The sequence below is a fragment of the Babylonia areolata genome, chromosome 5 (genome assembly GCF_041734735.1).
Source record: "Babylonia areolata isolate BAREFJ2019XMU chromosome 5, ASM4173473v1, whole genome shotgun sequence".
Lineage (NCBI taxonomy): Eukaryota > Metazoa > Mollusca > Gastropoda > Neogastropoda > Buccinidae > Babylonia > Babylonia areolata.
The window spans coordinates 51,437,001-51,449,203 of record NC_134880.1 but is presented as its reverse complement, the minus strand read 5'-3'; the positions used below and the strand labels follow the sequence as shown (position 1 = coordinate 51,449,203).

The window sequence follows — 12,203 nt, the reverse complement described above, 5'->3', positions numbered from 1 at the left end:
AGGCCAGCGCATAATACCATTTCTGTACTTGGAAGGATGTAATTTAATATGAAATATATTAAATTGAACAAAATCAAAAGCTGTTTACATTTAATTTTTTCTTCTAACCAATGCAAACCAATTAGATGTGTAAAAAAAACAAGTGAGAGGTAAACATGTCGTCCCTGGTAATGAATGAAATTACATTCCAAGCACTTCATTGTATTGCATTGCACCAGGAAAGCCGCTGTTTCCCTGAGATGAGCTTACTAAATTTCAATCACTAGAATAAAATTGTGGAGTAAAAGCCTGTCTTCACTTCTATTTTAAATTTAAGTTAAGCAACCTGATATATATATATATATATATATATATATATATATATATATATAGCTTTGATTTGGAAGTACATACAATATCTACACTGTTAAAATATTATACTGCTCTCACATGATACATCCAGCCACATTCATCTTGGGGATGTGGCAAAAGCTCCAGCAACCCAAGATATGTGTTCTGACAGTTTATTACTCAGAAAACATACGCAAACAATTTACAAATACACATTATCCATCAGCGTACAGAAACACAAAACGACCAGGCAAATCAAGGGCAGCATTCAGCTTGTTAACATTCATATTTTCATTCTTCCAAAATACTCCAGTTTACAAGATAAGCTCACACCAGCACAGTCCTTTAGTTTCTGCACACTGTGAGGATAATCTGCTAGTACACCTTGCAACTCATTTGCTTCTTGTTCAAATGGATGGGGGGAAAAAACCCTGATAAACAAGCATTTAGTAATGTATAGAAATACCTATCGCTTATCAAATAAGATAGAATGGATGTACTATCATCCATCTGCCTATTAAATTTCACCATCTTACATTCTGCTCTCACATTTATTCTTAACACTGGGCACTCTCATATTTACTGGTTAACCCCATAATCATGCAATCAATCAAAATGAAATAAACGCTTTTGTGCTGCCTTTGAAACAGTATTATGACATTCTGCAAACTGGTAATCCTGTATTGCAATGAGCATCTTCATCAACAGAACTGTCTGAACAGCATTTGTTTTTTTTAATGAAAAATACTTTCTTTTGAAAAACTCATTGCTCCAGGAGGAAGGGGAAAAAAGAAAACAAAAATAAAGGCTTTTTTATTGCGAAGGGAAAACATTGTCACACACAGCTATTTAATTGTGACAGCAACACTGCATCAATGCCAGTCTTCTTAAAAATATAATTTAAAAAAAAAGAAAGTAATCACATACCAATATTGAGATCCTTCACAACTGAAATCTCCAGCAATGGAAGTAAACCTTTCTGTTTTCTGTGTGCTACTTTTATGTATCACTGGTATTTCCTTAAACCTTTGTTTGACAAGTAAAAAAACACTTTGTGGAGAGAATGAAGACTGCAGCAAATCACACATAACCTTAACAAATAAAGCAAAAGGATGGTGTATTTTTGGCACTCTAATTCATTATAGCATACAAGGTTGCACGACTTGTCTTTCGAAATTTGTGAAATGATAAACCTGGACTGCTAGAGGTATTTAGAAGGAAAAAAAATTATGAAGACATAAATTTTACAGTATTTGATATTTTTCTTTTCCTGAAAGTAACCCCAAGTGGCAGTATTGGCACATCAAATGAATTACGAACATAATTAAACTTCTTTTCCCAAATTGTAACTGACACAGCAGTACATCTGAAGAATTATGAACATAACTGTGCAATTAAATACACCTGCACATGATTGAGGGGGGGGATGTAAACAGACAGCAGGTACCATTCACTGCTACTGCTAGGAAAAGTTAATGTTATAGTTTTCAATACATAATTCAAGAGAAAAAAACAACTCAGCAATGATAACTAAACTCGCACATCTTATTTTGCTGTGAAAATGAGTTCAACTGTACACCTTTTACTAAAGATTTCACTTTCTCCACCCCAGTCTCAAACTTTTGAGGAGGGCAACACACCAAGACCTTTGAAGATGTCCTCATTTTGTGCTTCGTAAACTCACATGCCTGCTCCCACCGGAACCATGACCTTCCCACAATCATCTGAAGTCATCCAATGTCCACTGACACATCCATCCTGCCTACAGTTGTGTGTTAACTGCACGAGGCCGGATGATCAGCAAGGCATGTCAGTAGTCTGGTCGTGGCTATGTCAGTGATAAACATCAACATGTCCAATCTGCCTTATCTCGCCGGTCCCATGGCAGCTGAAGCATCGTGCTGTCGGCCCTGCTTCAAACCCTGTGACACACATCAGTTTCCAGGTTATTTACATCGCTGTAACCATTCAGACAACAAAAAAAGTTCTCTGTGTCAGTGTTATTGTTCAGTTTTTAAAAACTCTTTAATTCAACTGATTCCACAAAAGCTGAGGGTCAAATCAAATCATGCTGTTTATCGCCCAGCTGACCACCAAGGGGCCATTTCAAGACTAGCTGGAGCAAATATAAATATGGATAAAAGGTTTTATAACATGCTGTCATGCTTGCATATAGAGAGGACAAGCACTACATGATAGTGTCACACACACACACACATAGCTCATCACTGGCAACTTTCACAGGTCAGAGAAAATCACGATGTGATATAATTTCTCTTTTCTTTTTTTTTCTTTCTTTTTTTTTTTTTTGCAGACACACACACACAAACTGTACTACTGACAAAGCAATTACTGTTCATTCCATTGCTGAACAACTGTTGGTGATGATAAAGCATACAGAATAATCAATTAAAAAAATCCTCACCCTGCCATGATGCCAAAATGCACAGAAAAACATGCACATACCCAAGCAGCGTTTTACCTGATAATATCCTGTGTGATAGCCGCTCATGTACCAGGACAACAGCATGCTGCAGAGAGCTTCATTCTCATTGGTTACATTGTCATTCGGCATTGGTGGCGGAGGAGGTGGCATCATGGAAAAAGGCTGGAAGAAAAAGTAATACACAAGTTTTTAAAAAATGAAGAAAAATTAAGATTCAACAAACAGATAAAATCCAGAAAAATATCAACAGTTTTTCATAACCTTATGGTCGTCTTTTTTATTTCCTTCATATTAGAGAGGTGAATAATAAAACTGTATTGTTCAGAACACATGAATAAGTCCAGACTTGGTTTTTGTTCGCTTGTTTATAGTTTCCAAGTGAAATATCACATGCAGCTTGCTTTTACTTTTTTAGTAACTTCTGAGAAAGAAAAAAATGAGGATACATCTTGTAGTTCTGCATGGGCAGGCATACACGAGTGTTGTACGCGAAGGGGCACAAGATGATTACCGAGTTTCAATACTTGTTCTAAAAATCTGCATTTATTTAAGCTGCACAGAAATCTGTCCATTAGTTTTACAGGAAACAGCTATCCCAAGAACACTGACACACACACACGTGCACACACACACACACACACTCGCAAACACACATGCACTCAAACAAACACTACTGCTCCCAGTTGTAAACTGAGGACTATGTTCACTATATTTTTTATTAGATTAATAAAGCTGCATTGTACAGAATACATAAAAAAAAAGAGGGACGTGGGGGGCAGGGGGGTTGAAAACACACACACACACAAAACGATTTGAACTGAAGCATGTCGCAGACTTGTCACCCCTCCCCCCCCCACCCCCTCCTCACCATGGAAGCAGCACTGCCCATGTGTGGCTGAGGCATACCAAAGGGAGGATGGCCTGAAATCTGAAACAACAAACCATCTGAATACAGCTCATACGGAAGGATGTAGCTCATCACCACAGTTCATTCATCAAAATACAGAACACTACACTTTCTCCAAGGAAAACTTTATTTTTTGGTGTAAAACAAACAACAGACAAGAATCACAGCATAATTATAAAAACAAAACATAAAATGCTTAAATATCGAATTAAACCACAATTAAAATAAGAAGTCATACACATGCAATAATCATAGCAGACATAAAAAAACACTTAAATGTTGAAAAGAGTTGGCAGACAATTAGATCAGTTTTATGAATTGAGCGTATTTACATAAAACTACTGTAAACCTTTTTTGGGGGAGGGGGGGAGGAGCATGGACACAAATGTGGTTACTCATATAAAGCAACAAAGAACTTCAAAATGTGTAATGAACTATTCCTGGGAAAAGAAAGAATGAACCACATTGAAAAAAAAAATCAATATCATACTTTTCTTATTAAATAATTAATAAACAGGCTGAAAGGAACTAAGACTGAGAAAGGAACAAATACAGTTAAGACAGGGAAGACACAGGTAGCTGTGACAATACTGTATCTGGAATCAGCGCAAGGGACATAGGATCATGTATTAGACTGGCAAAGTTGTAAAATTCATCCTTAAAATTCACCGATTGTCATAAAAAATTATATCGTTTTAATAAAGACCCATGACGTACCACAAATGTTAACAGGAACTGTGCACATGAGAAAAATGCTGCAGGAAAGAAAAGCAAAAGAACTGAAACCCTTCACTTCCGACAACAACAGAGGCCTAGGTGGGGACCAGGGAAGATAAAACAAGAACCGCCTTTCTCCTGAAAATAGCAGCAGAGATCAAGAGGTGAAAATCCATTACCCCAGGAAAAAATGGATGTGGTGGTGGTGGTGGCGGTGGAGGAGGATGGAAACTGCTGCCTTGACCAAAGCTGGGATAAGCTGATGGGTGCTGTGGATGGCTTGATGCTCGATTTTTCTTCCCCATCTTCACACTGGCTGAACTCACACTGTCCGTCTGGAAGGAAATTTTATCAGGTTGCTGAAAAATGTCAAAGTTTACCACTCACACACACACACACAAACACACACGCGCGGAACACACCAAAACAGAGCCATACACAGACTTATTAACAGCTGTATAAAGCAATTTTCAAATCAAAATATAAAAAAAAGAGAGAAAAGAAAAACTTACACAAGTTACAAAGCTATAAAAACATTACAACCCCTTTCCTTCATATTTGACAGGAAAATCCCTTCAATGAATATTCTTGCAAATATACTAGCTTATTTAACTAGGTGTTCCTTTACATGTCTTAATGATGATAGCTCACCTCGCTTACTGATACAGAAGCACTTCGACGCTGTTTATAAGCTGATCTGTCTGGGTGGATCAAATCTTCCAAACTCTGCTCTTCTTCATTCCCATAGCCTAGGTATCGTACAACACAAGTGTTGTCCTCTGCATTGATGGAGGTGATTTTAGCTTCGTAAATGGCACCATCTTCTGTGAACACAGCTTGGCAGTAATCCCCTACCGCCCATCCACCTGCCTGAAACAAAAACACAAAGTCAAACTTTCCCCCCACATCCCTGTATAGAAATGCCTCAAATGTGCTGGAGTGGGTTACATATTTATACATGCACACACACACATATGTACACAGGCACAAAATATGACTCTTTATGAGAGCAAGTCTGAGATAAAGAGAAAATGAGAAGAAACAGAAAAAGCTGCAGCACACATACCAACAATTATTCAATACAAAAATGCTTCATTTGAATTTTTCAAACTTTTTAGTGAAAAAGCAAACAAACAAAAACAACAGTACAGTCAGTGTTGCACCACTGATTTTTGGAAAAATAAATCTAAAATCACACAGTCCTTAAACCTGGGAAAACAGCACTGACCCCTAGCAAATACATTTACCCAGGAAAGCAGAATTTGAATAAATTTATACATATTCAGGTGATATACAATATATGCCCAACCAACATACTGCTGACCTAAACGAAATATGCAAATGACAACACTGATCCAACAAATGTTCAAACTGTATAGACTTACAAGACTTCATTGTACATTTTTTCATTAGAAAGATTAACTGTACACAGACTGAAAATATCTGTGAAACACTGAAAGATGTGTTCTCTTGAAAATATTATAAACCAGAAGTAAACAATCAGCTTGGATTTGTTGAAGACTCTTTTTTCCAAGGGCAGGACATGTTTTACATAAATAACAACCTCTTAAGTACCCTGACAAAATTGCAGTCCCCTTCCAATGTTACAAAAAAGTGCCCCAGGATGGAAATTTCCACCCGCATCGTTATAGGAATTTTCACAAACAATTTGCACAAACTGAAAATCAAATTAATGCGAAACTGTCATAACTGGAATGGATAGTGTGTTCATTTTCCTTTCAGAAAAATATAGGTTATATATAGTAGTTATTTTTTATATGGAAGTTTGTGTACTTGATCTTTTTTTCTTTCTTTTTTTTTTTTTATCATAACCCGACCATTAAGAAACCTGTGACTGACAAGTCACTCTTCTCAAAGCCTCTTTACTATGGGGTCAGCAAACAGAGAATACAAATGAACATATTCAAAAAAGCTCTTATATTTTCATTTTTGACAGGTCTTCGGCAAATGACAAAGCCCATCCTCTTTCCCCCAACCCCCCCAAGAAAAGAGACATTCCATTTTAGGGTGAAAATCTAAAAACAGATTTCTGTCCCTAGCAGAAAAGCTGCACCCTTGCAAAGAAGCTTTTCAGGAACAGAAAACACAGGATAAGAACTGTGCATGAATGTGTGTGGGTGGTTCTCTCTCGGTCTACCTCTCTGTCTCTTTCAGTCTTTGTGGTGTTTTATTTCTTTTCAGTGAAAGAAAACCACATATAATACATAAAAGAAGGGGAAAACAGAAGAAAATATGATTACATGCTCTGTGACTTGCAAGGAACTGAAGGAAAAGCAAACGTTCAATTCAATACATCCACTAGATTTTTTTTTGATTTTTTTTTTAAGTATACCTGATGTTTCTTCTTTGCTTGCTTTGATTTTTTCTTTTTGTTCTTCTTCTTCTTAGAATGCCCAGAGTCTGTGGTTTTCTTGGTGGCTTCCAAAACAGAGGGATCCCCTGTATGTGCTGCTAACTTTGCCTGTATGAGTGGAACATAAAAATCTATCATTCATGAGCAATGTACAAAAGTCAGCAACCAACATGACCATGAAGACTACCTCATGAACATAGCAATCTGTTGAAAATTAAATTCTACTGCAGACATTTCATAACTTTAACACTAATAATCAGCAATAAACATTGCACCTTCCCAAATCAATAAACACATATGATATCCAGAACGTGAATCTTTATTACAAAGTACCTAAATGTCTCATTGTAGGAGCGTGCTGTTATTATCAATTTCATAATTTCTAGCAGTACTATGCAACCACTGATAAACATTTAAAAGGCTAAGTCTAAAAATATAATTCTAAAAAATATTCATAACAATTAAAATGACACTGGATAACTAATGTGTTTGTGTTACAGTTTAGTGAGGATCAATAAAATCATGTAAACAGTAAAATGAAAAATAAAGGAAGTAGCAACCATAGTGATATTACCAACAGGGTTTTACAAATTTCAATTTCATGAACAGCATAAATCAAATTCTAAACACACATACACCCACCATATACAAGCTGTGGACAGAAATCAAAGTACACATAATAGTGACTCATTTCGCACACTGAAAAACATGACACTGCCATACCTTGAGAGGTGCAACTGCAGCATCATATGCTTCAATCAATGCTGTATCATCCCGATTTCAATTGAATGAATGGCATAAATCAAATTCTAGACACACATACACCCACCATATACAAGCTGTGGACAGAAATCAAAGTACACACAGTGAATCATTTCGCACACTGAAAAACATGACATTGCCATACCTTGAGAGGTGCAACTGCAGCATCATATGCTTCAATCAAAGCTGTATCATCCCATATATCACTGTCATATTCTTCCTGAAATCATACATCATAAAACCATAGTTAATAACTGTAGCCATTGCAATGTCATTTTCACACTCCAAAAATCTTGTCAGTCAAACTTTTCAACTCTGCATAACTTGAAAAGAAAAAAAATTCTCCATCAGGATTTAAAGTGTTTTTCCCAACTCATCATTGATCATCATCTTCTAACTTTTTCAGAGTGAACAAACAATTTGAAATTTTTTAAATCCTGAACAAAAGGAATACAATTTTTTGATTACAGGTATACATTGTTATTGTTATTGTTAATATTTTTACAAAGATTTTTCTGTAACCTTCAAAGCTTATGTATAGCAATAAACACACTATGAGTATGATTTAGATTTTATTGAGCCAAGGTTGGCAAAGTAACTTTTTCTTATTACTAGTATCAATAATATTCTTAACTTAATCAACTTTAATATTTGCTGATCAGCTCCCCCATCATAGTAAGTCTGTTCACAGATAGAATAATAATAATAATAAAGCTCCCTACCCTTTAACCCAATCTGTTTTTTATGTTAAAAAAAAGAAGAAGTAAATGTATACATATACACACATAAACACTTACACACACACACATATATATATATATATGTGTGTGTGCGGGGGGGGGGGGGGGGGGGGGGGGGGTCATGCGCGCGCACACCAAAAATTCCCTAGAGCCCTTATAAAAAATTTTTTTTTTTTTTTTTTTTTTTTTTTTTTTTTGCTGCCCCATCATCTGCACCGTTTCAGTGGCATTACTCCCACGCCGCTCATTTAGATTCCCCCATACACGGCCACACCCGGGTTCGTCCGTCGCAGTTCCAGCGTCGGCAGTCCACAGGGAACCATCGATGTTAGGTCGCCTGGAGGCCACACACCAGAGGAGACCCTGCACTGCTGCTGAGTCACTTCGGTGGTGTTCAGTGGTGCCTGTTCTGATTTTACGTACTTAGGACACCACCTACTAAGCCCCCTACTAACGACAATAATGGCTTAGTCGCGGAGCCAGACTGAGTGAGCGTCCCTCCCAGAGTGGAGACCGCCACCACGTCCCTCAAACAACAGCCCCCGACGAATCCGCCGATACTGACGACATTGACAGGACTCACCCCAAGCACAGAAGTGGAGGGGTATCGAAACTGAGGTCACCATGAGAGCAGGGCATGAAAGGCCACAGACTTTGAGACTATTTTGTTTATATTGATGACGATGGAGGAGGAGGAGGATGACGATGATGATGACGATGTTGCTATGGAGGTCCATTTTGGTTTGGGACTGCGTGACAAGGCTGTACTCTACGCTTCCTGTCATAATGATATCCCGGCGTTAACCAGGCCCGAGAGATACAGACACTTGCAGTGTTGGTCAAGTAATTAGAGCAACACACCCAAAGACGCATCCTTGAAGTGGATGACACTCGACTGTGTGGTCCCAGTCTCCCCATTTAAGCCCACAGCACACTCAGCTCTGGGTAGGAGCCGGCCACGGGCCGAAAAACCCACCTCCGCTGGGATTCGAACCCGCGTCCTCCCAGCCGTCAGTCCGCGACGCTAACCACTTCGCCACGGCAGCTGGTGCCCTTATAAAAATTGATATAAATAAAATGACACACACACATATACATACATACACGCGCGCGTGCACGCAAAAAGAGAAAGAAACCAAATATTTTTGTGATGGAAAGCTAATGAGAATTCTTAATCTGAACTTTTTTCCACATCATTTTGACTGCAGATAACAGTGCTGGCATTTCAAGTGAAGATATTTTTTTGTGGAAAAAAAGCCTATATCCACGTCCACACAAAGACATCCAATACAAAGAGAAAAGAAACAAAATACGACTGTAAGTTACTAGCGTTGTCAATTTGTGGATGGAAATAAAAAAGGTTATATATATATTTTAAGTTTATGATAACAATCACAACTCTTGCAGACCCATATAATGTAAATAAGAATAACTGTCCCTGCAAACCCCAAGAACAGCACAGGAATCACCAAGGCGGCCGTGTTACCTGTAGGCCATTACTCCACTACATTAGTACACTCCTGAGAATAGGGGTGATTCATTTTACTGCTTGCTTTTTAGATTCTTCTAGATTTTATATTTAATTCAACGAGTTTTTGTTGCGGCTCTCAACCGAATGTAAGTAACGCATAATGTTCGGCACATTGCGCAAATTTCTTCAAAACGGAACAGAGTCTCTGTGGGCTTTTCCAAATACAATAGACTGAGAAACACACTAGACGCCACGTTCTTGGCATCAGAGATCTTTTCCCATCCCTCTTGCGGCCAATCAGTGGCAGCCTCTGTGCGTGTGTGTATGTGTGTGTTTATGTGTATGTGTGGGTCTGTGTTTTTGAGTGCGTTTGTGCATGCACGAGAGTGTAAGTGTACACAAGTGTCAGGAGAGTTCTGTGCATGTGCGTGTGTGTGTGTGTGTGCGAGGGGGAGGTGGGGGTGCAGGGGTGCGTGGGGGGGGGGGGTAGAGGATGAGGTATGTGAGTGCATGCATGCCTACACTGTGGGAGCAACAGGATATTGGAACGTATATATATATATATCTTTGTATATATGTGTGTGGGTTTGGGGGTGGGAGATATGGGCGTATGTGTATGTGCTTGTACAAGTAAGTGTTCATCTGTGTGTGTGTGTGTGTGTTTTTGTGTGTGTGTGTGTGTGTGTGTGTGTGTGTGTGTGTGTGTGTGTGTGTGTACCGTGGAAGCTGTGATACGTAGACTAGAAATGAGTGTGTGGAGGAGGGGGGTAGAAGAGGTGCAGGGTAATGTGTGTGGTGTGTGTGTGTTGGAGCTCATGTACGTTTATATGTATCTGACTGTGCGTTCATATCTGTGAAACTGCATGTTTGGTGCATATCTGTTATGCATGTGTGGGTGTATGTGTGTCTTCATGTTTTACATTTATTTGCTTATTTATCATCATTGTTGTCTTATTTATTTATTTATTATTATTATTATCTTTTATTATTATTATTACTACTACCTTTTTTATATTATAATTATTATTTATTTATGTAAGCTTATCTATTACTTATTCACATTTTTTTTTCCTCAAGGCCTGACTAAGCGCGTCGGGTTACGCTGCTGGTCAGGCATCTGCTTGGCAGATGTGGTGTAGCGTATATGGATTTGTCCGAACGCAGTGACGCCTCCTTGAGCTACTGAAACTGAAACTGTTCGGCACAAGAGCTGGTCCATCAACACAGTACAGATTAGAAACGAGTCTTTCATTATCGGGACGAAAAGGGTGTGGCAATTGCAAGGAGACAGATAAAGAGAGAGAGAGAGAGAGTTTCTAAAGTCCTCTGAGTACTCGGTTGTGAGAGTACTGAGTAACTCTCAACGTGTGTTCCAACGCACAGCGTGAAAGAAACGTACTCCATTTAAAAGATGAATAAAAGGACAATAAGAAACAAGAGACTGAACACAGACTGAACTGTTGTGGTATTTGATTCATGAACTTAATTGGATCACTTCATCAACAAATGTATAAAAATCCACCTCATTTCCAACTGCACGATGAAACAAAACTGTGCCTTCTGCACCTGCCATATTGATCTTTCTTTTTCTGTCTCCGAAACTGAAGAACATGTGAAACAATCTTTCATTTGTTTCCGGATCCGATAAATAGATGTATCTTATTGTAGAAAAGACAACAAAACATAAACACAACATTAACGCATACCCGTCCCACTCCTTTTTAGTTTTGGTTTCTGGGTTTATCAGTCATCAGTCAGTCAATCAATCGATCAATCAACCAATTAATCAGTCCCTTTATGTCTGTTTCACATATTACATATACTTTTCCTTCGGCTCCGTCATTAGAGAGGACAAAAAGCAGTCAAAAGCCATCACAAGAAAAAATGAAATAACATAAGTCATTTCACCATGAAAATAAATCGCATTCAAAGCTAAAGTGAAGAACCACTCACTCGCATGATTCATGGTAGGAGAGGGGCGTGGGAAGGCTGTAAGAGGGAGTTAGCAAGTACATCACCCAACCACCATCACAGTGAAATTATCACTCTCTAATACTCTCTAATACGAAATGTAAAAACACGAAAATTTTACACACGAAGTTACTGGCTAATAAAAAAAAAAATCTACTTCGAAATTAAACTTGATTTCAAATTATCCGAATGTGGATAGGTGATGCAAAATAAGAATGGAAAGAGCACACACACTCATACACACACACACACACACACACACACACACACACACACACACACACACACACACACACACACAAACCCTAACACCAGTACAAGCACTCAGGGCAACAACGTGGCAATTATAAACAAGCGATCAGTGAAGTGGAATTTCAAAAGAAATACCTATCATGAAGAAACCGATTTATCTATTAAATTAAACTAAGCTGCTTGAAAGATGAATGTAAGTAACAGACATGCCAGTCTAGAGAACCCCTAATTGT

The 12,203-nt window shown here is 38.2% G+C and overlaps 1 protein-coding gene across 1 annotated transcript; it reads right to left on the bottom strand.

Moving 5' to 3' along the window:
* Window positions 1-489: 489 nt before the first annotated feature.
* On the bottom strand, window positions 490-11,357 carry LOC143282516 (survival motor neuron protein 1-like). Its single transcript, XM_076588181.1, has 8 exons — window positions 11,270-11,357; window positions 7,682-7,756; window positions 6,754-6,882; window positions 5,052-5,270; window positions 4,580-4,735; window positions 3,645-3,704; window positions 2,813-2,938; window positions 490-2,252 (listed from the first exon to the last, which is right to left on the bottom strand). Exons 1-8 carry the CDS (start codon window positions 11,318-11,320, stop codon window positions 2,196-2,198), a joined length of 873 nt encoding a protein of 290 aa, XP_076444296.1. The 5' UTR covers window positions 11,321-11,357; the 3' UTR covers window positions 490-2,195.
* Window positions 11,358-12,203: the final 846 nt, after the last annotated feature.

Excerpts from the sequence above, each read along its gene's own strand:
- LOC143282516 (XM_076588181.1), bottom strand. The coding sequence starts at position 11,320 with ATGGCAGGTGCAGAAGGCACAGTTTTGTTTCATCGTGCAGTTGGAAAT. Across the intron at positions 3,705-4,579 it reads CACATCCATTTTTTCCTGGG|ATTTCAGGCCATCCTCCCTT; the intron begins GTAATGGATTTT and ends TTGTTGTTTCAG. Across the intron at positions 2,939-3,644 it reads TGGGCAGTGCTGCTTCCATG|CCTTTTTCCATGATGCCACC; the intron begins GTGAGGAGGGGG and ends TTTTTCTTCCAG.